Source organism: Myxocyprinus asiaticus, chromosome 8 (genome assembly GCF_019703515.2).
Source record: "Myxocyprinus asiaticus isolate MX2 ecotype Aquarium Trade chromosome 8, UBuf_Myxa_2, whole genome shotgun sequence".
Lineage (NCBI taxonomy): Eukaryota > Metazoa > Chordata > Actinopteri > Cypriniformes > Catostomidae > Myxocyprinus > Myxocyprinus asiaticus.
The window spans coordinates 9,001,267-9,024,434 of record NC_059351.1 but is presented as its reverse complement, the minus strand read 5'-3'; the positions used below and the strand labels follow the sequence as shown (position 1 = coordinate 9,024,434).

At 38.3% G+C, this 23,168-nt stretch overlaps 2 protein-coding genes across 3 annotated transcripts in view; one reads left to right on the top strand and one right to left on the bottom strand.

Moving 5' to 3' along the window:
- LOC127445276 (rho GTPase-activating protein 7-like) overlaps nt 1-23,168 on the bottom strand; it is a 143,781-nt gene that overhangs the window by 69,163 nt on the left and 51,450 nt on the right. Inside the window, exon 1 of one of the 2 annotated variants that reach the window (XM_051705224.1) lies at nt 6,300-6,347. The exons of the other annotated variant lie outside the window; for it this stretch is intronic. The gene's annotated coding sequence lies outside the window, so the exon portion shown is untranslated. Of the gene's footprint in view, nt 1-6,299; nt 6,348-23,168 lie in introns of those variants that run through there. 2 annotated transcript variants of the gene reach the window in all.
- On the top strand, nt 8,419-11,456 carry LOC127445288 (uncharacterized). The gene is made up of 2 exons (XM_051705266.1): nt 8,419-9,608; nt 9,726-11,456. Exons 1-2 carry the CDS (start codon nt 9,298-9,300, stop codon nt 10,627-10,629), a joined length of 1,215 nt encoding a protein of 404 aa, XP_051561226.1. The 5' UTR covers nt 8,419-9,297; the 3' UTR covers nt 10,630-11,456.

Here is a 23,168-nt window from a genome sequence, read left to right as displayed (position 1 = left end):
ATAACCTACAAGATGCATGGAATGCTTTAAAGATACTTTTGAGTTAGTTTTTAAGCTTAAACTTGAGTCACAATAAACTGCCAACATATTGAAAAGAAAGACCAAGATATTCATTAAACATTCTCTTTTTGTTTCACAACAAGAAAAAGAAAGTTGTCACGTTCGGAGCGACATTAGTGTAAGTGGTAACACTTTACAATAAGGTTCCATTCGTTAACATTAGTTAATGCATTTGGTATCATTAATAAACAATGAACAATATGTATTTTTTACAGCATTTAGTAATCTTGGCTATTGTTAGTTCATTGTTAGTTAATGTTAGTTAATAGTGCATTAACTAATGTTAACAAATACAAATTTAGATTAAAAAAATGCATTAGTCTATTCTGAAATTAACATTAAAAAATATTATTAAATGCTGTAAAAGTATTGTTCATTGTTAGTTCATGTTAACTAATGTTAATTGCAGAATTTTCATTTCGGGTAAACAGTCCCTTTAAGTCTAAGAATCCTAGAATGTATTTTCTCAGTCTGAAAATAATGAAGGAATCTTTGTCGTCCTCTTTAGACATTATGACTTTCTACTCAGCTTGTTTACACACACATATACACTCTCACATACATACAAGCAGCTCATCTATGTCTACACCCACACACTGTAATACAGTCATTTCCGATACATTTTTATTTAATTACAAACATCCTGCTTACTAAAGCCACAACATTATTGACGTTGCTTGAAAAGAGGGAAGAGGGTAATGGGTTTGATGTGTAGACGAAGAAATGGAGGGATGAGGAGGAGAAAAGAACATTTGAAAAAACTTTCATGGGCCGTTGCGACCCAGCTCTCAACCTGGCTTACATCTCTAGATTCTGAGGACAGGGGAAGATACGTTCACACTCTGTGGGAAAAGGCCACGGGAAGGCTAACATCCATCACCCCAGACCTGTCTACTTTTCCTGGGGGAAGGAGAGAAGATGGTAGGCCTCTGACCTAGAATCCTTACCCTTAGCCCTCCAAAGCAGGACAAAGAGGACTTCAAGAGAAGGCAGAGAAGGCCGTGGCTGGTTTATGGCTAATGAGAGGAGATTTGCTGAGAGAGGAAGGTCGGCTGTGGTGATTTATGAGCAAACAGTGAGGTAATGGAAACAAGCACTTTGAGGTATAGAGTGAGAGACAGTAGAAAAGAGAACGGGAATAAAGATGAGAGCCAATGTGAATGAGTTTTTCCTCATAGCGCTCTTGAAAGCACAACAGGTGTCAAGATTTCCACTGAAAAATGACATGAACTTTGGTTTGTTTCTCACCAAAACCATTATATGCCTTCAGAAGTCTTGGAATGTGATGCAAGAGTCACTTGGACTACTTTTATGATACTTTAGGTCCTTTTTTAAGCTTTAAAATGAGGCACTATTCACTCCCGTTGTGACATTAATTATGACAGTAATTTTATTTGGTTACTCTAAGTCACTTTGTATTTATTACTTACAGATGATTGTAGGCCTCCAGTTGGTATGTTACTAACAGCAGCTATCAAATTCTGCCAACCTAAAAAGCTTGACTAACAATACATTGTATGAGTGATTTATCACCACAGAAGACAATTAGCAAATCTATGTGATGCCAGCAAGCTTGTTTGGGTGTGTTTGTGTTTTGCTCAACACTACTGGAGGTGGCTTGTACCTCAGTTAGGCAGCACCTGCTCCGAACATTCTGTACACAGATCCTCTTATCACTCTCAAATCACCAGAAAACAAGTGGAGCCAGTGATTCATATAATTTCTATGAGCTGCAAACATTTTGATGTCAAATACAGACAAAAAGGTACAAAAAACAGCATCTGAGAAATTGAGGACTATTTGTAGGGATGTCCCGATATCGACTCCGGTACTGTTACCGATGCTGTGAGCGCTTGTGAATCAGTAGAACCTTTGTGTGCTAACGCCAGCTGCTCCTTTAAGAGCTCCTTGGCTCTTACACAGAAAAACACAATCGCACGCTCTGATGACAGCGAGCAGAGTTCTAATTCACTTTTTAGCTTAAGGCAGATACAGACTACATCATTATTTAATTAAATGGTTGCCTTTTACAGTTTAATAATCGCATTGGTTCAAATAGCGACCTGCTTTTCTGTAAGTGAGAAGCAATTTAAAAAGTATGACAGAAATATATCACTAATGTATGGTTTTGCAGTATTCACTGTAATACTACTACTACTACTGATACTACTACTACTAATAAATCATTATTAATTGTATTATATTTAATAGCAGTATCTAACATCTGTTCACTTTTTAGCACGAGGCATATACAGACATATTTATTTAATTAAATAGCAGCCTTTCGCAGTTTAATAATCACATTGGTTCAGTTAGCGACCTGTTTTGTGAGAAGCTACCATCAAAACCACACAGAAACGGAAAGGGCTTCACTTCAAAATAAAAGCTTCCACTAAAATAAAAGTTATTGAAGCAATATATCACATCTGTGATGCTCTGTGGTTACATAAATAACTCTAATATTGTACTTTCTGTTTAAAAGCACTTCATTTGATAAAAATAATACAAAATTATGTAGTTGTTATTTTTTCTTTTGATTAAAGTTTTAATGAATTCATTTATTTAGACTCCAATTTAAATACTGTAAATTGATGATATGGATTTGTTTATTTTTTATAAAGGTATTGGTAACGGTACTTTGTGTTTAGTTGCTGTTCCACCAGGCTTTGTCATACAGCACAGGGCATACCTTTGCCATACATCTACTGTAAGTGAACTGAGGTTAAGTTTGTTTCACAACAACAGCACATCGAATGGATTAGGTGGGGAGAGAAAGTGCTACCTGAACTGAAAGAAAGGATGCTATTTCCTCTTCTGAAAAAGCTTAGATTTATGGCAAAACTGGATTTTAGCATGGATTTCCAGGCTGGTTGCTTGTCAGTAGTGTTTTGGTTTTGGTAGTTAGGTTGAAAGCAAAACTTGTTTAAGCTAATCGATCAAAGTAATCGTACTGGTTAAAGGCCCCAGCACACTTGGAATAGTTCTTCTTCGTAAAAAAGAAGTATGAAACAGCAGAGCAACGACATACTGTTTGCAAACATTCAGAAAACCTGCCACGCTGCTGGTAGTAGGCCATAAGAGAAACCTTTATATATGAAGACACTCAAGTTTACATGTAAAACATCAGCTAATATGACATTAAAGTGTGTTCTCAATGACTTATGCCTCATTATATGAGTCGAATTCACATGAGATCAGTAAAAGACGCTGTTTTAACTACTCGATGATGATTTAAAGAAATATGTCTGCAGTAGATAATGTGTCATTTTTCTTGTTTACATACTACATTCATGATGCTTACCATAATATGCACCACTTACACTCTGTTATTGAGATTTATGATGACACTGACACTACCCTCAAAGATGGGTGTATAAAATAGCATAAATGGGTAAAATATGAAGAATGATTAAAAAGAATGATGATACGAGAGGCATTTCATACTTTGGGCAGATGTGTGAATAGCTTTCGCTGCAGACGGCACATGAGTGAAGCAGCATATAAAACAAAAGAGTTAATAGACACTTAAGAGTATCTGAGTAGATTTGAATCCTTTTGCAGACTAATTAAACCAAAAAAATCATATGACATGTTCCTGGAAAATGTCTCTAGACGAACGATCGTAGAGATGTTGGTAAGTTTTCACCAGCTTGTTAATAACCCTGCACGCCTGTGTGTTCATGTTGAATGATTTTAACTGACTGAACAATGTAACTGGAATTAGCCGTCAGCCTCAAAGTAGATGGTCACACCTACCGATGAAGTGCACTAATGGCAGTAAGGTGTTTAGCAGCTGATAAGAAGTTTTCCTGAAAGTTCGCCCTGGCAAGCTGTTTTAAACCACCGAAACAAATGCAAAAACACCTTTGTTTTGGCCAGATTTTCTTCTAAATGATGTCACATGTTCGTTCTTCGATTTTGTATGACGTATGCTGCAGCCTTAAGCTGGTCAAACAGCATGGACATCGGCACATCAATATTCCTACTGGGGACTAGCGCCCCAGTGGTTCGCATGATTTTACCAAGTAGATCAACATACTGTATTTTGATTGTCCTAAAATAGGGATGGGAATCGTAAGGAATTTAACAGTTCTGTTTCCAATTCTGACTCCTCGTAACGATTCCGGTTCCATTAACGATTTATTAGTGCATTAGAGTAAGAAATATTAGGAAATAATCAATTAAATTCTTATTGGATTTACTGCCCTCTGTAGCCTGTTACCAAATGATGAGATCAATTCATATTTTAACAGAATAGATTCTTGCTAAATGTGTTTACAGAGCCTTTTTATTTAAGTCTTTTAAGTTATTTTCACATGCAAATTAGCTTGTTATTTGCTTCAAATGTTTGCCAGAAGTTTGCAGCTCTTTACCGGAAGTGGTGAACCTGAAGCAACCTTTGGCGACAATGAAGAGTTTGCTGCAAATCTCATTTGCATGTGAAAATTAATAAGTGTCGAATTTGTGGCAAGTTTGCAGCAACCCTAGATTTCTTTGTAAGGGTACACATAAACAACTATCTAGTACTAATGCCGATGAACATCTCACAAGCCCCAAGTACACATACAGTAACAATTCTTGGACGGTGAAAACGAAACTGGGGGACTACACTTCTGCCATCCCCACCCCCGGAAGGTGAAAATGACAGTAGTTCAATGATTTTTGTTCTGGAAACACGTTACACCAGTCGCACTGTATGTTTCCTGCAGTAGATTCAAAAGAACCAGCTCATATGAGTCTTTCGTTCAGGATTCACGTTGCTGTTGAGTGGTAGGAAAGCATGCAGGAAACGCTGTTAGGAGTATTTTAGCATGGTGTCCCATCCATATAGGCGGAAGACAGCACATTCAAGAACGGTTAGCGGAACCGAAAGTCACGGACATCATTAGGTTCCTTTTATTTTATTTTAGGTTCTGCTTAAGATTCTTGGGTCCCAACCCTATCCCTAACCCTTACCCTTACAATGAAATATCCCTAAAATCAAAGGAAAATGATAGGTTAAGCAAATTTTGAGCAGGGTAGGTGTGTACTTTTATTTTATTTATTTAATTTTTTAAAATTTTGTTGGATATATAATTGAATAGCTCTTACAAAACAAGAATTGTGTCTTTCACTGTTTGTGTGACAATGAAGTTGAAAGTGTTTGCTTGTGTAGACCAGTGCATGTCTAAATAAACCCATTTCCATGTAGCTATAGGTTGCAATCTTTTGTGGAAGCCTTCACTTTTGAATAAACCATTAGGCCACACTGGCGTTGGTCATGAAAATGTTATTGTTTGCTGCATCCAGGGTGGGTCTCCTGACTTGCAGCTTCTTCTTTAAAAAAAATCCCATCTTACAAGCTGATGTTGAATAACCCACATATTTAATTCATGAGAAAAGTGCAGTGGGTGCATTCAAGTAGACAAAGTCTTGGGTTAGTATTATAGAGCAGACCTTAGAGACACACTACATATAAAACCACACCGATCTCTCTCTCCATCTCCATCCCTCCATCAGTAGTGGTTCTAGCTTGTATGGCGCCCTGGGCGAAACCCCCTTCTGTGTTTTTTGGACCACAGTAATACCATGGTGTTCTTTGAAGTGCCTTTGTGGGTTATTGAAATACCATTGTAAATTAATATGATAATCATTCAATACTATGATATACATAGTACCACTCTGTTACCATCTGACAGCATCTGTGTATCATGGTACCACCACACCTTTCAGTGTAAATGCATTTAAGGTTTAATGCATTCAAATTTGATGACAACTGTAAATACAGTATGAAATAATTTCCCATCTCACTTGCAAGTACAAGCACCGCCTCTAGCATCAATATAATATAGGCCTTATTCCCTCTCAGAAACACTTTAAGATGTTTTATATACTTCAAGAGATAGTTCACCATATAAAGATATTCTGCCATCATCCTCATGTTGTTCCAAACCTGTATCACTTTCTGTATGTACTGTGGAACACAAATGGAGAAATTAGGCAGAATGTTAACCTCAGTCACCATTCATTTTACACTGAATAAACATTATAAGTGAAGGGTGACTGAGGCTACCATTCTGCTTAAAATCTAATTTTGTGTTCCACAGAACATACAAGGAGTAATACAGGTTTGGAACATCACAAGGGTGCCTGAATGATGAGAGAATATTTATTTTTAGGTGAACTTTCCTTTAAAGAAGTTGCCAAAAACGTCACCCCCACATGCACACATCCACACCCATGCTCAACCACGCACTTACCTGTCAGCCCCTCGTCTCGTGTGTTTTTGTTAAACAGATCCAGAGCCCGGCAGGTGGAGTATCTAATGTGATCACTCAAAGATCTCTGCAGAAGCAACAGACGCATGGACCGTGACATCTTCTCCTCTAGAGCCACTCCTCTGCCGATACGGTTCTGTACGTTCTAGATTCTCGCCCTACTTCCTCTCTTTCTACTGTCACGTCTCTCCTGGGTCTGTCATTCTCTACTCAGTGCATTTTCTGCATCCAGTTCTTCATGCCCTGCTGCAGTGTTCATAAGGGAGTTCCCACTGCAATGCTCTCACGTTCAGTCTGCACTAGTGTGTGTGTATGTGTGTGTAAGAGAGAGTGCTTTCGGAATCAGGCCTCAGCACCTAACCGACTGAATATTTGAAAAAGCCACATTTGTGTTTTTAAGTGCATTCTCTCTCTCTCTTTGTTCATCCTTCTAGCTGCTACTTGTTGTCAGTTTACATTTGGAACACCTAAGTGGCTGTACTGATGGAGCTAAAATGTACGTCATCTTAATTCATCTTAGCACATTTATTCATTCTGCCTGAGCAAGCATGTGCTCTGACATGAGAGGAAGTCTGCTGCAAACAACGGTGCTTAGATTACATATGCAAAGAATGAAAATGCAGCAAATACTCCAACACTGAAACTGATAAAAATGGCTTCAATGAATTTTCTCTAAATCTGAGCAGAGTTTAATCAAACCCGTCTGTGACATGGCAGATAATGTTCTAAGAGACCCAATTTTGGTCATAATTAAATTCTGACAGAATGTGAATTTTGTTTAGACAGAATAGATTCTATTGTTTTTATATAAAGCTAATTATAATAACCATAGACTAACCCTAACCCAAACATTAACTCTAAAAGAAAACTTTTTTTATTTTTAGAATAATAAATTAAAAAATTAAAAAAATCATTGTTTTATTAAAGAATCTTTTTATTTTCTAAAGGAGGATGTCCTCAAATGTCCAGAAAGGTAGGTTTTGTCCTTTGCACTGATGTTGGTGCAGCTATCATTATGAGGACTCTCCATAGACATAATAATTTTTATACTGTACAAACTATAGATTCTATCCCCTAACCCTAACCCTACCCCTAAACCTAACCCTCACAAAAAACTTTCTGCATTTTTACATTTTTCAAAACAATTTAGTTTTAGTATGTTTTTTAAGCAATTTAAATTATGACACTGGAAATGTCCTCATAAACCACATTTATAGCATAATACCCTTGTAATTACCAGTTTGTAACCTAAAAAAAAGTCCTTGTAAACCACCCAAACCTGCCCACACACACACACACACACACACACACACACACACACACACACACATGCACACACGCACATACGCACACACACACACACACACACACACACACACACACACCTTTAGGCTACAGTGCACTACCAGGCACCAAATAGGTTTTAGCGTTAGGCAACGAGTAATGCGTAAAGTAACCTGATTTGGCCATCACACAATAGATGCTCTTTTGCATGGCAGAGCTGTTAATACACATGCCCGCCCTTTGGAAAGAAAAGCATTTCTGTTAATGCAAAAGTGAACACAATGAAGCACACATTAAGAAAAAGTAATATGCGAGCACAAATGTGTGTGTCAATTTAGCAATTACATAACATCTCAGTTTTAGTAGCAGCCTTTATTCATTAGCAATCTCATTTACACACTCTCTCTCCTTTTGTTCACTCACTCAGGACCACAAAACTGTCATTGTGATTTATTTCTTATGCAAAACTTTTGGTTTATGACTCAGTTTTTTACAGCTTTAAAAGAATAAATCACAACATCGACTTCATATATATTTTTTATTAAATATTAGTGCTCGGTCTTACAGTGAGGGAAAAAAACAGAGCACTATTGAAAAAAGACATAAACCAGACTTGAAGTAAATGTGATTCACACCATATAACTTTCACTACTGATTCACTAAATCCTATTTAAATATATATTATTAGGACAAAATAATAGATACATACACACATATAATATAATATATGTACAAATTGTTTGAAAATGTATGGGTGAGGAGGGTGGTATGTGCCCCCCCCCAACCCCCACCCCCACCAACCCCCATGTGTGTGTAAAGATGTGTGTTGGGGTATGAAACGACTGAGTTTATGAGCATTTAAAGAAGGGTGAAGATAATAGCAGCAACTCTTTGTTTAGAATACTTTGTCACGAGGACGTAAATTTGGGATTAGTGCTTTTGCATTCCCAGTAATGCACCACTGAAGCGAGCAATCAGGACTAATTGGCCAGCTAAAGGATGCACTACAATGAACGCTCAAGAATAGCACAGAAAAAACACAAGCAAATGCAACCAGAGCTGCCAATTTACTTTATGACCTCTGAGATAAAGTTAGAGGAGATAGGCTTCATTTCTCCCAGCCCTAGCCTCTTAAACATCCATACTGAAAAACAAACAGCTTTAGTTTTTGAGACCTTCAAATAGTCCTATGGTAAAAAAAAAAAGAAATTATTTTTATTTTAATTTTTTTAAATTTTTTTTTTCAGTTTTCCTCATTAAAATAATGCAACAATATAATAAGGCTCCAAAATTTACATTTCCCAAGCAAATGTGGGTAAAAATTGGCTTTGGCAAATTACCGGCCAGTTTCTTAAGGCTTGCATAAAAATGAATGGTTAAATTGCAAACTAAAGGCCCTTTACACCAAACATGGAATGAAAAGCAAGATAAATAGCCCATTAACACCAAAAGCTAAAGAAATATTCATTGTTAGCACATTAATCGTAATACAATAGCTGCTGCTAAATAACAATAAATTTTACTCCAGTACAGTAGGGGGAGCGATCCACAAATCAGCTGGTCTGCCCTCTGCTTATCACAGAGAAGAAGTAGTATTTAAAAGATTGCAAAACAGTCTTAGAATCACAATAAGAAGGACAAATGAGTGAGAGAGTTCTACTCTAGCGAGCTGACTGAAAAAATTATATAATTGATCATGGATATCTTTACAAGCAGCAGCAGCAGCAGTGAGGATGAGTTTATTATTGCTCTGCTCAATGAGGAAAGGAAAAGAAAAAGGCGGCGATACTGGGTACATCCCACTCTCGAGAGAAGAGGTGAACATGGGGGGTTTCATAGACTGATTGGGGAGTTGAAGTTGCATCATGAGAATTTTCATCAGTACTTCAGGATGTCTGTGAGTGAATTTGAGTGTTTGCTTCAGCTGGTGGCACCTTCGTTGACGCGATCTGAAACAAAATTGCGCAAACCAATCGACCCCGAGCAGCGTTTGGCCGTTTGTTTACGGTCAGTTTGTTTACTTCATTTTATTGGCTTGTATTGTGCGCATTTATTTATTTGGAACATATTTTCACATGGCGGATGTTCTAACAATGTGCATTTTTTTTTTTTTTTTTTTTACAGTTTCCTAAGTACTGGAGACTCATACACTACAATTGCATCCAGCTTTCTACTAGGCATCTCAACGGTAGCAGGGATAGTTGGCAAGACCTGTGATGCAATTTGGCAGTGTCTCAAGAACGAACACATGCCAGAGCCCACAGAAGAGATATGGAGGAGCACTGCCAGGAGGTTCCAAGAAAAACTAGACTTCCCAAATTGTTTGGGAGCTATGAATGGCAAACAAATTCTTATTCAGGCCCCTGCAAATTCTGGTTCCTATAAAGGAAAGTTTTCGGTGGTTTTGCTGGCCCTAGTAGATGCAGATTGCCGCTTCCTAGCGGTTGATGTAGGAAGCTATGGGAGCAACAGTGATGGGGATGTTTTCTCCCATTCAGAGCTTGGAAAAGCACTCAGAGATGGAACTTTTAATGTTCCTCCACCAACAGAGCTTCCAGGTGCTCCTGAGCTGGGAAAAGTGAACCACGTATTAGTGGTGGATAAAGCTTTCCCACTGAAGGCGTATCTTCTCCGGCCATACCCTGGACGACACCCCCCATTGGACAAGAGAATTTTTAACTATCGCTTGTCTCGAGTACAACTCATTTCTGAAAATTGCTTTGGCAATCTCAGTCAGCGGTTCAGAGTTTTCCAGCGCCGTTTACAGTTCAGCCCCTCTGTTGTGGAGTCTGTAGTGAAAGCTGCATGTATCCTCTGCAATTACTTACAGTCATCTGAACACTCACAGGATGAGCCCCCAGTGGATGACAGCAGTGATAGTAAAGGCATGCTACAAGCTCTCGGATGTTGGCAGGGAAATCGGTCAACTGCCGAGGCCCAAAACACTCGAGACACTTTCAAAAATTATTTCAATTCACCTGCTGGACAAGCCCACGAACATGTACACGGCGGTCTAGAGGCTGATTAGAATAGTTTTTTTTTTTTTTAAAGTGAGCAGATGAGAATGCATAATGACTGTTAAAGCATGTTGTCACCTATTCATGTTATTTACATATGTTTAAGAGCACTGCAATTTTAACTGTACAAACTCTGTGTGACAACATCATCTAAGAGCTTCAAGGGTGCAATAAAATTAATATAAACCCATCTTCATCCTGACTCATGATTTAGTATTTAAAAAATGTTATATGAAAACTCAGCAATAATGATGCAAAAACATGTTTGTTTGGTATGAATTATTATTGTTAATTTTTTTGTGGTATACACAGGCACTTTGATAAAATAAATAAATAAAAAAAAAACTATTATGAATTTCTTAGGAATTACATTATGAAGAAACTCTAGAGACAATTAGATACGCTTTTTAAAAGGTGATGCAAAGGCACCACAATATTATTTTCATCATGAAGATAATCCATATAAGAAGTTTTAAAAGTTGATGCAAAGAAAAAGATGCCGCAATATCATTTACATGTTTGTTGAAGAAAAAGCATGTAAGGTGCAGTTTTTTTTTTTTTAGTGATACAATATATTTGCATTTTCTATAATTTTATAACTGAGCTACTACAAACACAGACCCGTGTACCACGCATTGCTTGCAACCAGCTCTCATCTCTAAAAAGACTGTTTGCGAGCAGCAGATGTAGTCACCTTCTCTTGGACATGCACATCATGCATTATTGTTTAATTAACTACTTATTGTGTTTATTTATGAATGGAAGGGAAACAAGTCGTTGTGTATGTGTAAGCACCATGAGTCCAAGACAAATTTCCCATCAGGGACAATAAAGTTCGTTCGTTCGTTCATTCATTCATTCATTCATTCATTCATTCATTCATCTTCTGAATTACAGGATTTGACACACAAAAGTGTTGTTTACTCTGGTGCGCATAATTGCACAAAATTAATAAAAAACACACAATTATAGGGGTCTTGTGTTCTCCTTCATGTGCACTGTGCTCGTTTGTGATGGTGCCAGATGTACAGAAATGTGCTAAGGGTCCGAGCACTTTCTATCTGAACCCTGAAGGTGCACTCAGTCGTTTGTTCCCAATTCAAAAAGTTTTACTCCTAAAGTAATGAATTGTAATTTGAAACATTTGTATAAAATCATGACGCTCACTTGAGATAAGGACTCTAGTCATATCAGTAACCTTATAAAAGCTATTTTATTCTACATGGGGGAGGGGCGCCCTCATGGGGGCTGCCATTTTTGAATCACATGACAAGCTGAATACTATTCACTTAATCTCAGTAACCGTCTTGTTATCGGACACTTTCACTCTTGGATTAAATGAATCATGGATAATTGTGAATAGTGAATTTCTACAATGGCATCTGTAACTGAAAACTATTGACATTGAATGATGCTGCATCCACACCTCTAGGTGTCGCTTTAAGTCCAAGATGACACGAACAAAAGTTACTAAGTACACCTTTAACACATAGAGACAGACCTTACCCTTACCCTATAATTTACAGCAAAACAAAAATACAAGCCTCTTAGAAATATCAAGATGTCTCCCCATGTGCAGGGCTCCAGACTAAAAAAATTACTTAGGAGCCATTGGCTCCTAAACTGAAACATTAAGGAGCCAAATGGATGTTTTTAGATGCCAAATCACAGAATTGCTTAATTTAAATTGCTGTTCAAAAACAAGATAGAAAGCCGAAGGAAGACAGCTGATAACCCATTAATCAGAGGTTTAATAAACAGTATATATAGTTGAGAAGATAAGTTTGCATTCCCTTTTGTCTCATAAATGTTCACACCCCTTTCATAATTTATACAAATATAAGAGATAAAAGATTTTATTTAGTACTGTTCTTCAGAAACTACATAACAAATATTTACATATAGTATGCATATAGTAGTGTTTTCTTCTTGAGCATCAATGAATGTTTGCACCTTGTGTAATAGTGTCTCTCAATTGTTCTAAGTGTCAAAAGCTTGATCTCATATATATATATATATATATATATATATATATATATATATATATATATATATATATATATATATATTTTAATTGTTTTAAAAAATTGCCTTAGACTTTCTTTAATGTTACCCAGCTGTGGCCCGTGCATTTTAAGTCTAGGCCTTCAGTGCGATTCATGCCATTAAGAAAACACAGTTTCACAATGAATAAGACACTGTATATCATACATTACATGACACTCAACTAATAATGCCAATTGACATTTTAAAAACATGTCCATGCACGAAATCCAGAACCAAGGAGGTCTAATACCAAGAAAAAGCTCTCTAATAATATTTGCGATTTAAATTTTGCTTGCAATAATTTGTTTCGTCAGGGTACACGGTTACTTTTCGAAACTTGATCCGACACTGAATGCTCAAGCAGCATTCTGTCTGTTATTGATGTGGGTGTATCGTGCTAATGTCATCTTGGCAGCATGCACTCACGTTAATAGTTTGTCTATCTCTCGCGAACACGGGTGCGCCTCACGTCTCACTTGTGTTGCGTTGCACGCCCGGGTCACGAGCTGTCTTCATGTTGTGCTGAGGTTCGGTCACTTCGGTCTAAGGTGTCGGCTGTGTGTGTGGCCGAACTCTCGCACAGGTGTTCTGTCTTGTTTTTGTCACCTGTTGCATGCATCGCGTGGTGTTTGCCTCGCGATGTACGCTCAGGTTTCGTTTAGTGTGAGAATGCGTGGCATCGCTTTGTTTGCCGTTGCTTTGCATTCTCTCATCTTGTTTGTCGGTTGGCATGGGCTTATATTGCCTTATTGTCTTGCCGATGTGCGCTCATGCCATTCGGGTGTTTTGTTGTCTTGTGAGAGCACGTAGCAGCCAAGCCAAGATACTTGTAAGAGGAAGAGTTCAAGAGGTAAAGAAAAAAAAATTTAATCTCCACCCAAGCAAACAGATACCTACACAGAAGCAAACAAGCCACCATTACTGTGTTTCCTGTTAAAATTGCGGTCATATCATAAGACTTCTACATAGTCTTGTGTTGTTCAATCATGGGACTGCCTAAGGGCCTAAAAGGGTTCTAAATAGACATTTCAAAAGATCATTTCCTGGTCAAAAAAAAAAAAAGAAAAACCTAAACAAGCTTCTTATCCCATTTACTCAACACACAGTAAGCGGTTTCCTGTCCAATATATTTTGGCGAAGCATGGGAATAAACTTAGGCATCTGCAGTGGACATTGCCTGTGAAATCAGGTTTATACAAATGGCATAAGACAGAGCATTCTCAATCAGCTGATTAGCCAGCGCTTAAAGATAAAGGTTACAGTTAGAACCAAAAAGGGTTTTACCATAGGAAAATTTTAATTCCACAAAGAACTGCTTATTCTCTATGTTTAGAAAACCGTTAATGCACTGGTGTTTTAAAGAACCAATACACTGATATTAAGAACCTGTAATGTTACATCAATTACTTTTTTTAATCTCCAAAAGAACCATATAGCCAATTTAAGAACCATATACAAGAAACAGACAATCTTGAAAAAAAAAAAAAAATGCCTTTACAATGAGACATCTAAAAGCATCCCTACAGGAAGACAGTCTTCAAATAGATGCTTACCAAAAAGAAAAAGAAAATGAATCAAGTGCTCGTTCTCCATATTTGAACAGTTAAATCTACAATAGTTGGTTTTAGCTCTTCATACCAAGAGCAGAACAAAGAAGTAAAAGGGAGAAGTTTGGAAGTCATAGGACACAATAGGGCATCAAAAAGGAAAATAAAAGTGGGGGATGTAAGTGGTGGAAAGAGTGCTGGGACAGATTTATAGTGATTAAGGTGCCATGAATATACCCTTGTCTCCTCACCAAAAAGTCAAAGGCATAAAATTGCGTGGGAAATAAAAGGGTGGGATTGAGAGGGAATTAAACTCTTAGAATCAAATAAGCATGACAGACAAGCCTAACACCATGTCCTAACCAGAAGTGACGCCATGTCATGCGATAAAACGTCACTTTTCCATGTTAATCAGAGTTTTTGTCCTAACCAGCCGTGACACACGACAAGCGACAGAGCTTTCTAGTTTTGAAATGGTTTCTATTTCTGCGATGTCGCGCCAGGCAGTGCAGTCAACAAATGGGTCTAAAATTATACTTATTGCAGTATATTAAAGCTGGCATCTAACTAGCCAGTTCACAACAACTTAATTTTGGCCGAGGGTGTCACACACCTACCAAATGTTGTGCTTGAGGTCTCGTTATCTTCAGTAGGAGCTCTGTCTCACACACACACACACATGCACTAACCAGTTCAGAATGGCAGTGGGGAGACATACCGGCTCATTATGACTTTCTCTCTGCTTCCCTGTCACATGGAGATCGGCGAAATAACAACAGGAGTACCGCGTGAACATAATCATACAGACTGAATTAAGGATGCAATTCATAACATAACTTTGTGTATGCGTGTGATTGTGTATTTAACCTCTCGGAGCTTGCCATAGAAAGTGTTACGGAGCTTATGTGAGAAAATTAGCTGCATTCAATTAACAGACTGGTCCGTCTGTAATTGCTCTGTTTTTTACATTTTATTGTCAATTATCCTAATTTTAGTGTATTAATATCGCTGTGTTGCATAGCACCTGGTGTGAACAGACAAATTGCTTGTTGCTGGAACCTTATCGCATCTGGTTAGGACAAGGTGAAAGAAAACATTAGCTCTGAAATTCAAACTGTCTTTAATGCCATGCTACTATTGCCTTTGGGAATAAAGTAGACAAACATGAGATCAGGACAGGATCTGTGGAGAGAGGAAGGTTGCTTTGGGTCAGTTAGGTCATTCCATGTGAAACCTAACCAATTTTGGCATGACCGTCCGAGAATTGGTGTGGAAATGCAATCTGTGAGGCAGGACTGCTGGGTAGATAAGGACTCTAGGGAATCTAAGGACTCTTAGGGTCTTTGAGGTGATTCAGTGAATTAAACTATGAAAAGATCTTGTCATGTGCATGTGTATTTATTGAGTTGTTTACTGCTGGGGTGTACATTCCTCTTAAACCACTGTGAACTATAAGCCTCAGACAACTATCCCTTCTGAAAAGACCAGCTTAGACCAGCATGGATTTCCAACATAGCCATGCTGTTCACCAACAAAAAAGCTGGTCAGCCAGCGTTGTCTGTCTGATGAAGCTGGTCAACCAAGGGAGGCTTGCTGGTTAAGCCAGTTTAAGGAATAGTTCACCCAAAAATTAAAACTGTCATGATTCACTTACATCCATGTCTTGGCTCATTTTTTTAAGCTTAACCCTTTGTCCTTCAGGTCATTTTTGACCTGTATTGAAAAACATTCAAAATGCATCCATTCTAGATTAGTGTACAAAGACACTAAAGACCCCCCATGACAAAAATCTGTTTTATTGTGGTCCCAACGTGTATAATGATAGGGGGATATAAATACTGTGTGTGTGTGTATATATATATATATATATATATATATATATATATATATATATATATATATATATATATATATATATATATATATATACACACTACTGTTCAAAAGTTTGGGGTCACTTGCCTGAAATGTTTCTCATGATCTTAAAAACCTTTTGATCTGAAGGCATATGCTTAAATGTTTGAAATTAGTTTTGTAGACAAAAATATAATTGTGCCAACATATTAATTTATTTAATTACAAAACTAAAATTTTATTAAATTTTTTATTTTTTTTAAATGGATGACTTGGAACAAATAATTAAGAAAAGCAGCCACTAACTGCCCAGCATATAGATGGGAACTCCTTCAATACTGTTTAAAAAGCATCCCAGGGTGATACCTCAAGAAGTTGGATTAGAAAATGCCAAGAGTACATTTCAGCAAAATCTAGGCAAAGGGTGACTACTTTGAAGATGCTAAAATATAACACAGTTTTGATTTATTTTGGATTTTTTTAGTCACAAAATAATTCTCATATTTCCATTTCTATTATTCCATAGTTGTGATGACTTTACTATTATTCTAAAATGTGAAAAATAAATAAATAAATAAAGAAAGAATGAGTAAGTGACCCTAAACTTTTGAACAGTAGTGTGTGTACATATATATATATATATATCAGAATATTAATGAAGTAACAATTTTTAAATAATAATAATATAAACTTGGCAAACATTGGTCAAGGATGTCTCAATTTACATTTATTTCAATTACTTTTCAACAGTACACATTTTCGAGTAACAATTTTAGTACATTCCATCTTCATAAATACATCTCTGTTGCCTTTTCCAGCAGTAAAAATGGGCCCACTTTGCACATCCACGGCTCCATTCTTTTTTCATTAATGTCAAATAAATTGTTTCAGTGTTACAGGGTTTTAGGAAGGTGCAGTAATAGTTCTTTCTGCTATCTAATGTTTAGGAGAGAGATTAAAAAGACTATGCTCTATTTATAATGTATTCTTTACCTGTCTTGGGTCAAAAATGACCCAAAGACAACAGGAGGGTAAATAATGGACCCAAAAGTATTTCATAAAAGTCTTCTAAAGGCAAACGATTGGTTTTGGTCAGAAACAAGCTGAAATTTAAATAATTCTCCAGTGAAAATCCTGATGTTTGTTGCACGTTCATGAGTGCTATTAGAGAAGCTCATTTTAACTATGGAAAACGATTAGCACTAACAAAAATAGATAAAGCACCAGTTCCAGCTTGGTGAGAGGAAATGCAGGTAGCTAATCAGTGCATCTATGCAGAGGAGGGAAACCATATCCAAGGTGTTTTTCCAGTAACAAGCTGCAAAAGGAAATTGTTCTTCTCAGAAAGTGACTCAACAATTTCCTTTTTCCAGTTATAGTCTCTCAAAACTGATGACAACATAGTAATATATCTTAATCACCCAGGCTCATAGAAACCCAAGTACTGAAACTGTGCTTAGAACTTGATGACCAAATTGGAGTTTCCCAGGGTCATATGCAGTGGCGAATTCTCAGGGCCAGCAAAGCCTTCTCTGATGGCCTTACATGCCAAATAAATAATAATCACACATACTAAAGGAACAGCAAATGAAAATGAGAATCCTGTAAAAGTAGTGTTTAGAAAACCAACTCTTTATAGCCCAAATATATATTTTATTCTCATTGTTTTAACAAGTGAGGCAGACTGAAGTATCTTCCCTTCACTGTGAAGAGCTCTACTGAATTGTTCAAGTCAAAGGTCCACCAGTAGCATTTCTACTGGATGGATGCCGGGAATGAGTGCTGTTGATGTTTTCCCCTTTCAATATTGATAGACAAAGCAGACATCCTGCTCTGATGATGCTCCACCCTTCAGACAATTTATTACATTCCTTCTTCCTGAAGGCTTAGACTTGAAATTAAAGGCTGCTCTAAAGGTTATGAAGGGCCCACCAAGATTATATCACAAGCCATTGTTTTAATATATGAATTAATTAAGTAAATATAATGTCAAGTTAAGATTAACTGTCAGAAGCAAGCCAAGAGAGGTATTTGGATTAAAAAAGAAACAATACACTGCTATCAGTTCAACAATCCAGGCCTGTATGTGCATGAATTTTGTGCTTGTGTGTGCAGTCATGGATCTGAGGAAGCCACTTGCAGGAAGTAGCAGGAATGTGTGGCCAATCTCAGCATTGACAGTTCCTCAAGCACTCCAATAATGTTTCATCCCTATGCTTTCCTCCCTCCCCTGAGCCTATGTCCAGGTACTAACCCCACCCAGCTGGGTCTAAACCCCAGATGCAGGTAAGTAAGGCAGGAGCAATAGGTCCATTGTGCTGCACCCAAAGTCTGAGCCATGACAGGGAGAATATGTGCGATAGGGGCAGGAATGCTCTAGGATAAACGCACATTAAACAACTCTGGGCAAAGCGCAGGGAGAGAGAAGAGTTCTGCAGGCATTATTATAGGTGCTGAACTCAGTGAAGATAAGAAAGTATGAGAGGTTATTGTTACAGGAGCAGCCCTGAGATCAGTTTTGTAGTTGTACTTAATAATAGCTAATGTTAGTCTCTGAGGGAGGAGGTCTAGTCCCACATCATCATAAAGGGGATTTCAATCAAGATAATGTGTGGGTGGGCATGCTATGAAAACCGGCCACTGTGTCTTTCATTTCCTCCACTGCCTTTGTCTTGCCTTAATGGTACTTTAGTGAAAATTCTGCCTCCTTTATGTTACTCTTTCATAGAATATCACTTCCTGCGAGAAGAACATCCTGTGTGTAACAACTGGACTTTACAGGAAAAGGATGTGTTGGCTAAAAGCAGCGTGACTTGCATTATAAAAGTTGTAAAGTTCATGTAATTGCATTTTCAGTTCAATCTCATTCAGTCAATAAAACTAGGCACTTGAAGAATGAGAACAGCTAAAACAGTACAAACATTTATTCGAAAATTTATCGTACAAAGTGTACAGTTAATGGCTGTCCAAATAGTCAAGCGAAACAAACAAGGTGTAAGGGACAATCCATGGCTAGGTGTGCGTTAAACGATTTTAATGCACAATGTGGAGGCAAAAAAATACCCGACCTGAAGTGCATTCAAATCGTTTAATGCACACCTAGCCGTGAATTATCCTGCTTATACCATGGTCATTTACCAGCATTTATTAGTTACAGCTGTCATAGATTTTTACAGTGCAAATTTTGACTGGAAAAATAACAATAACGGTTAACTTTATCTACGGTTCGTTAGATCTAGAGTTCTGCCCTTTTTAAATCAGACACAGAGATAAAGCAGTGTGATAATATTACAGTTTTACAAAGAGACCAAAAACTCTTTAAAAACTGTGAATTTAAATACTCAATCCAGAAATAATAATAGCTATATAATCTAGAAGGGTTAGCATTCCATAGAACATGTACTATTTAATTCCTATTCATTGTCATTTTTACATTTATGAGGAAAAACCGGCATAACTGACAAAACGGTTGTAAAAGTAGCACTTACTGTACATGATGAGGGGAAAATCATCCAAAACACTCTAAACCTGTAGACTTTGACCTCTGAGACATCCATATTGTAACTGTTAAGGCTGCACAATTGATTGAATTAAGAATTGAATCGCAATGTGACCTTACATGACAGCAAAAGGCTGCGTGTTATGAATTAGAATGTTTCAGTATGAAAATTACTGAAAAAGAGCTTCATTAAGTGATGTGTGATTGCGGGGCACCCTCTAGAGGTTAGCTTTAGCAGCACATGTTGAGCAGGGCAGCAATTTTAGATGATGTTTTTTATATTACAATACACATCGTCTTGCCTCGTCTTGCCGGACAGCGAAAGACGCATTCAATAAGTCCCAGTTACCTTCCCTCCCCCTTCGTGCAAAACAGCTAAATGTCAAACCATTCTTTCCTTATAAGAGCTTTGGGTGAGTAAAACTGGGCTGATGAACACTGCTGTCTTTTCCATGTTTCCTGTAGCTCTTCACATTTGATTTAAAGACAGCACTGCATGACTTGATGATGTTGTTTTGTGATATGACTGTTAATCCTAGCTCTGAGACTACTGTATATTCGCGTCCGGAGGTCGTTTGAACAGAGGCATAAAACTCTTGCAATGTCTCATTACGGATTACAGCAGTGTAGGCCCATTACTGTAATATAGAACGGTGATTAAAACTGACTGGAACAATCTGTGCATTAAACAGTTTTAACGCATGCATTCCAACCAATCAAAATCGAGTATTCGAACAGACCATGGTATAATATGTTTTTAAGCCCACCGAAGTTTGGCTTCAGAACATCTGTTTGGAAAAGCCTCTGAATAATTTGTTTGCTGGCTCTTTTCACTTTATTAACAAGAATTCAGCAGCTGAGAATACTTGTTCTATCCGATGTTATAGCTTGGCTATGATGGACGTCCAGGAAAGGAGCGCCATTAACTACAAAGAAACGATACATTCATTGTACCAACAGGTGTGTGCACATGTGTGATCTTCATTTCTTTTCAATGTCAGCCTTTGGGAATGCTTCAAATGTTTTAAAGTGACATTATTACCCAGTATAACAATGAACTGTGTTATTCCTTCCAGATGAGTGCGGTGGAATAAGAAATGACCTTATTTCAACTGTTCCATGCTGTGATGCTCAAGCCCAATTAATGAATTCAACACTGGCAGACCATAATTATGATATGTGATCTGATATGTACAGAAGCGGAATGCTTTAAATGACATTTGACATTAACTGTAATTTAAATTAAAAAATGTGTTATGCCTGGCCCCTAATTAAGCTGATTAAGCCCGAGAGGGATAAAGGTGATCGGAGATGGCAGTGCGACAGAGAGAGAGAGTTACGGCAGCTGCCTGGCATGTGTTTGTCTTTTTGGAGAGAGAAGAGTGAGAGAAAAAAAATTATAATTTACTCACCGGTTCTCCGATACGCCGTAGCCTGGTCCTCGGCCACTCCTCCACCCTCTAGTGGACGACAGCCATGCCTCCCCGGGCAGTTTGGAGGCAGTCCTCTGGCCCGTGGCGGACGGAACGCCCCGCCACATTTTTGGTGGATGGAAGGGGTCTCCTCCGCCTCTGGCAGCGGTCCTTCCGCTCCAGGCGGTTGGCCAAGAGCCCCTCCCCGCTCGTGGTCGGTGATTCTCTGACTCCGCCGCGTTTTAGCGGCTGGTAGGGGTCTTCTCCACCCCTGGCAGTGGCCCTGACCGCTCCAGGCGGTTGGCTAGGAGCCCCTCCTCCCCTCGCGGTCAGCGGCCGTTCCTCCGCTCTTAGGCAGCCGGGCTCCTCCGTCCCTCGGCGGATGGCCACGGCTGCTCCATTGGGGTGGATGGTAGTGGTGAGGACTCTACTACGGCGCATCCCTCCTCCTTTCCGTGTTGCGGCACCAGTGTAACACAGAAAAAGGGAAAGGAGGAGGCGAGAACCGGCTTGACAATATAAATAAAAGTTTAATAATAAACTTAAAAAGACAAACACATGCCGGGCAGCTGCTTTAACTCTCTCTCTGTCGCACTGCCGTCTCCGGTCGCCTTTATCCCTCTCGGGCTTAATCAGCCTAATTAGGGGCCGGGTGTGCAGAATCACAGCCATCAACAGGTCATTCTGTCAATACCAAAACATTTCATCCAGGTTCAGGCTAGCACTAAGATTTGGAGAATATGTATGCAAACTTAAAATTATAAAGCCAGATGAGCCTACAACACTGTCATCTCCACCAAAATAACAGCAGTATGACTGCATCATCTCCTAAGCCCTGCAATGCATGAGCATCCTGCTGTCAGGACCTCCTCTGTCTCTGCAGTAAGTGCACAAGCTTGGCAGAACAGACCCTTCAGGTATGGACTAGACTCAATATCTGCTACAAAATAAACATTATTATCTACAGTCCCTAAAACATGTCCCACCTTACAACTGTGATGGCACTGGTAGGCTTTGGATCTTTTCAGGATAGCTTACTCTTGGCTTCTCCATATCTAGCCACAGACTGATCAAAGTAACTAAAATATTTCTGTATGTGATTTTAGACCACCCGTCATCAATAACAGATGGATGGGGAAGAACAATGTCACCTCACTTTAATTCTGCTTTCATTTGTTACCAAGTTTCTGTCCTTTTTAATATTGAATCAGTGCATAACATAATGCTTGTTTAGGCTTAACCGGAAGTTCCGCCCACATGGCCACAAGGCGATTTGTTCATGTGCATGAATGTGAGAAACCCTGATTTTTTTCTGAAGATGCAGTTACAAGGTTAAAAATGTTAATCCTCCAGCCACATCTATTTGTCTATATTAGAGCCAGAACAACTGAAAACCTAAGCATGAAACATTTAATGCACTCAAATGCATTACCTAAAAGTGACCCTGAATGCAATTCTATCTTGCCAGTGGAACTTGTGTCAGATGTTAAAACTCCTTTACTCACTCTCCCACACATATTTAAATAATAATAATAATAATAATAATAATAATAATAATAAAAAACATACAAAAGCATGCTCCTATGAGTCAAATGTATGGTCCTTCTTTGGTTTGCCAAACCTCTACAGTGCCCAGTCTGGGAAGGTATGCTATCATCAAGGATGGTTCCTGGATTGGCATCAATCACCTTCTCCAACTTTAATATAGTTTGCTATATATTGTCAGATTAGATAATAGCAATGACACACTTTCAAGGCCTAACCAGGGCAAGGGATGTGAATATAAACAGAGAAGGACGAGAGGGTAAGCATCTGATGATGCGACCCAAAAGTCCATTGCCATAACAACCCGAAAATTAACCATGCATGCTCTAAGCCTTGGGGCAAGGTTTGCATGATGTAACCAGACTGTGCACCCCACATTCCTGGCCTGATATAGAGAGGCTTTGATGTGCTTGGAACAGGGGGCCATTGTGCTGCCATCAGGCCTGCGTTTTATCATCATCACACACCAGAATACCAAGCCACAGAGCCTCAGGGGGTCATTACATAACGCAAATAGCCCACACTCTTCCTGAACTCAATGGGACACAAAACATCTCAAAATTCAGTGGGCTTGCTACGAATATCTAAAAGATCAACACAACCGAAATGTGACCAACAGAAAAGAATGAAACAATCCTTGGAACATG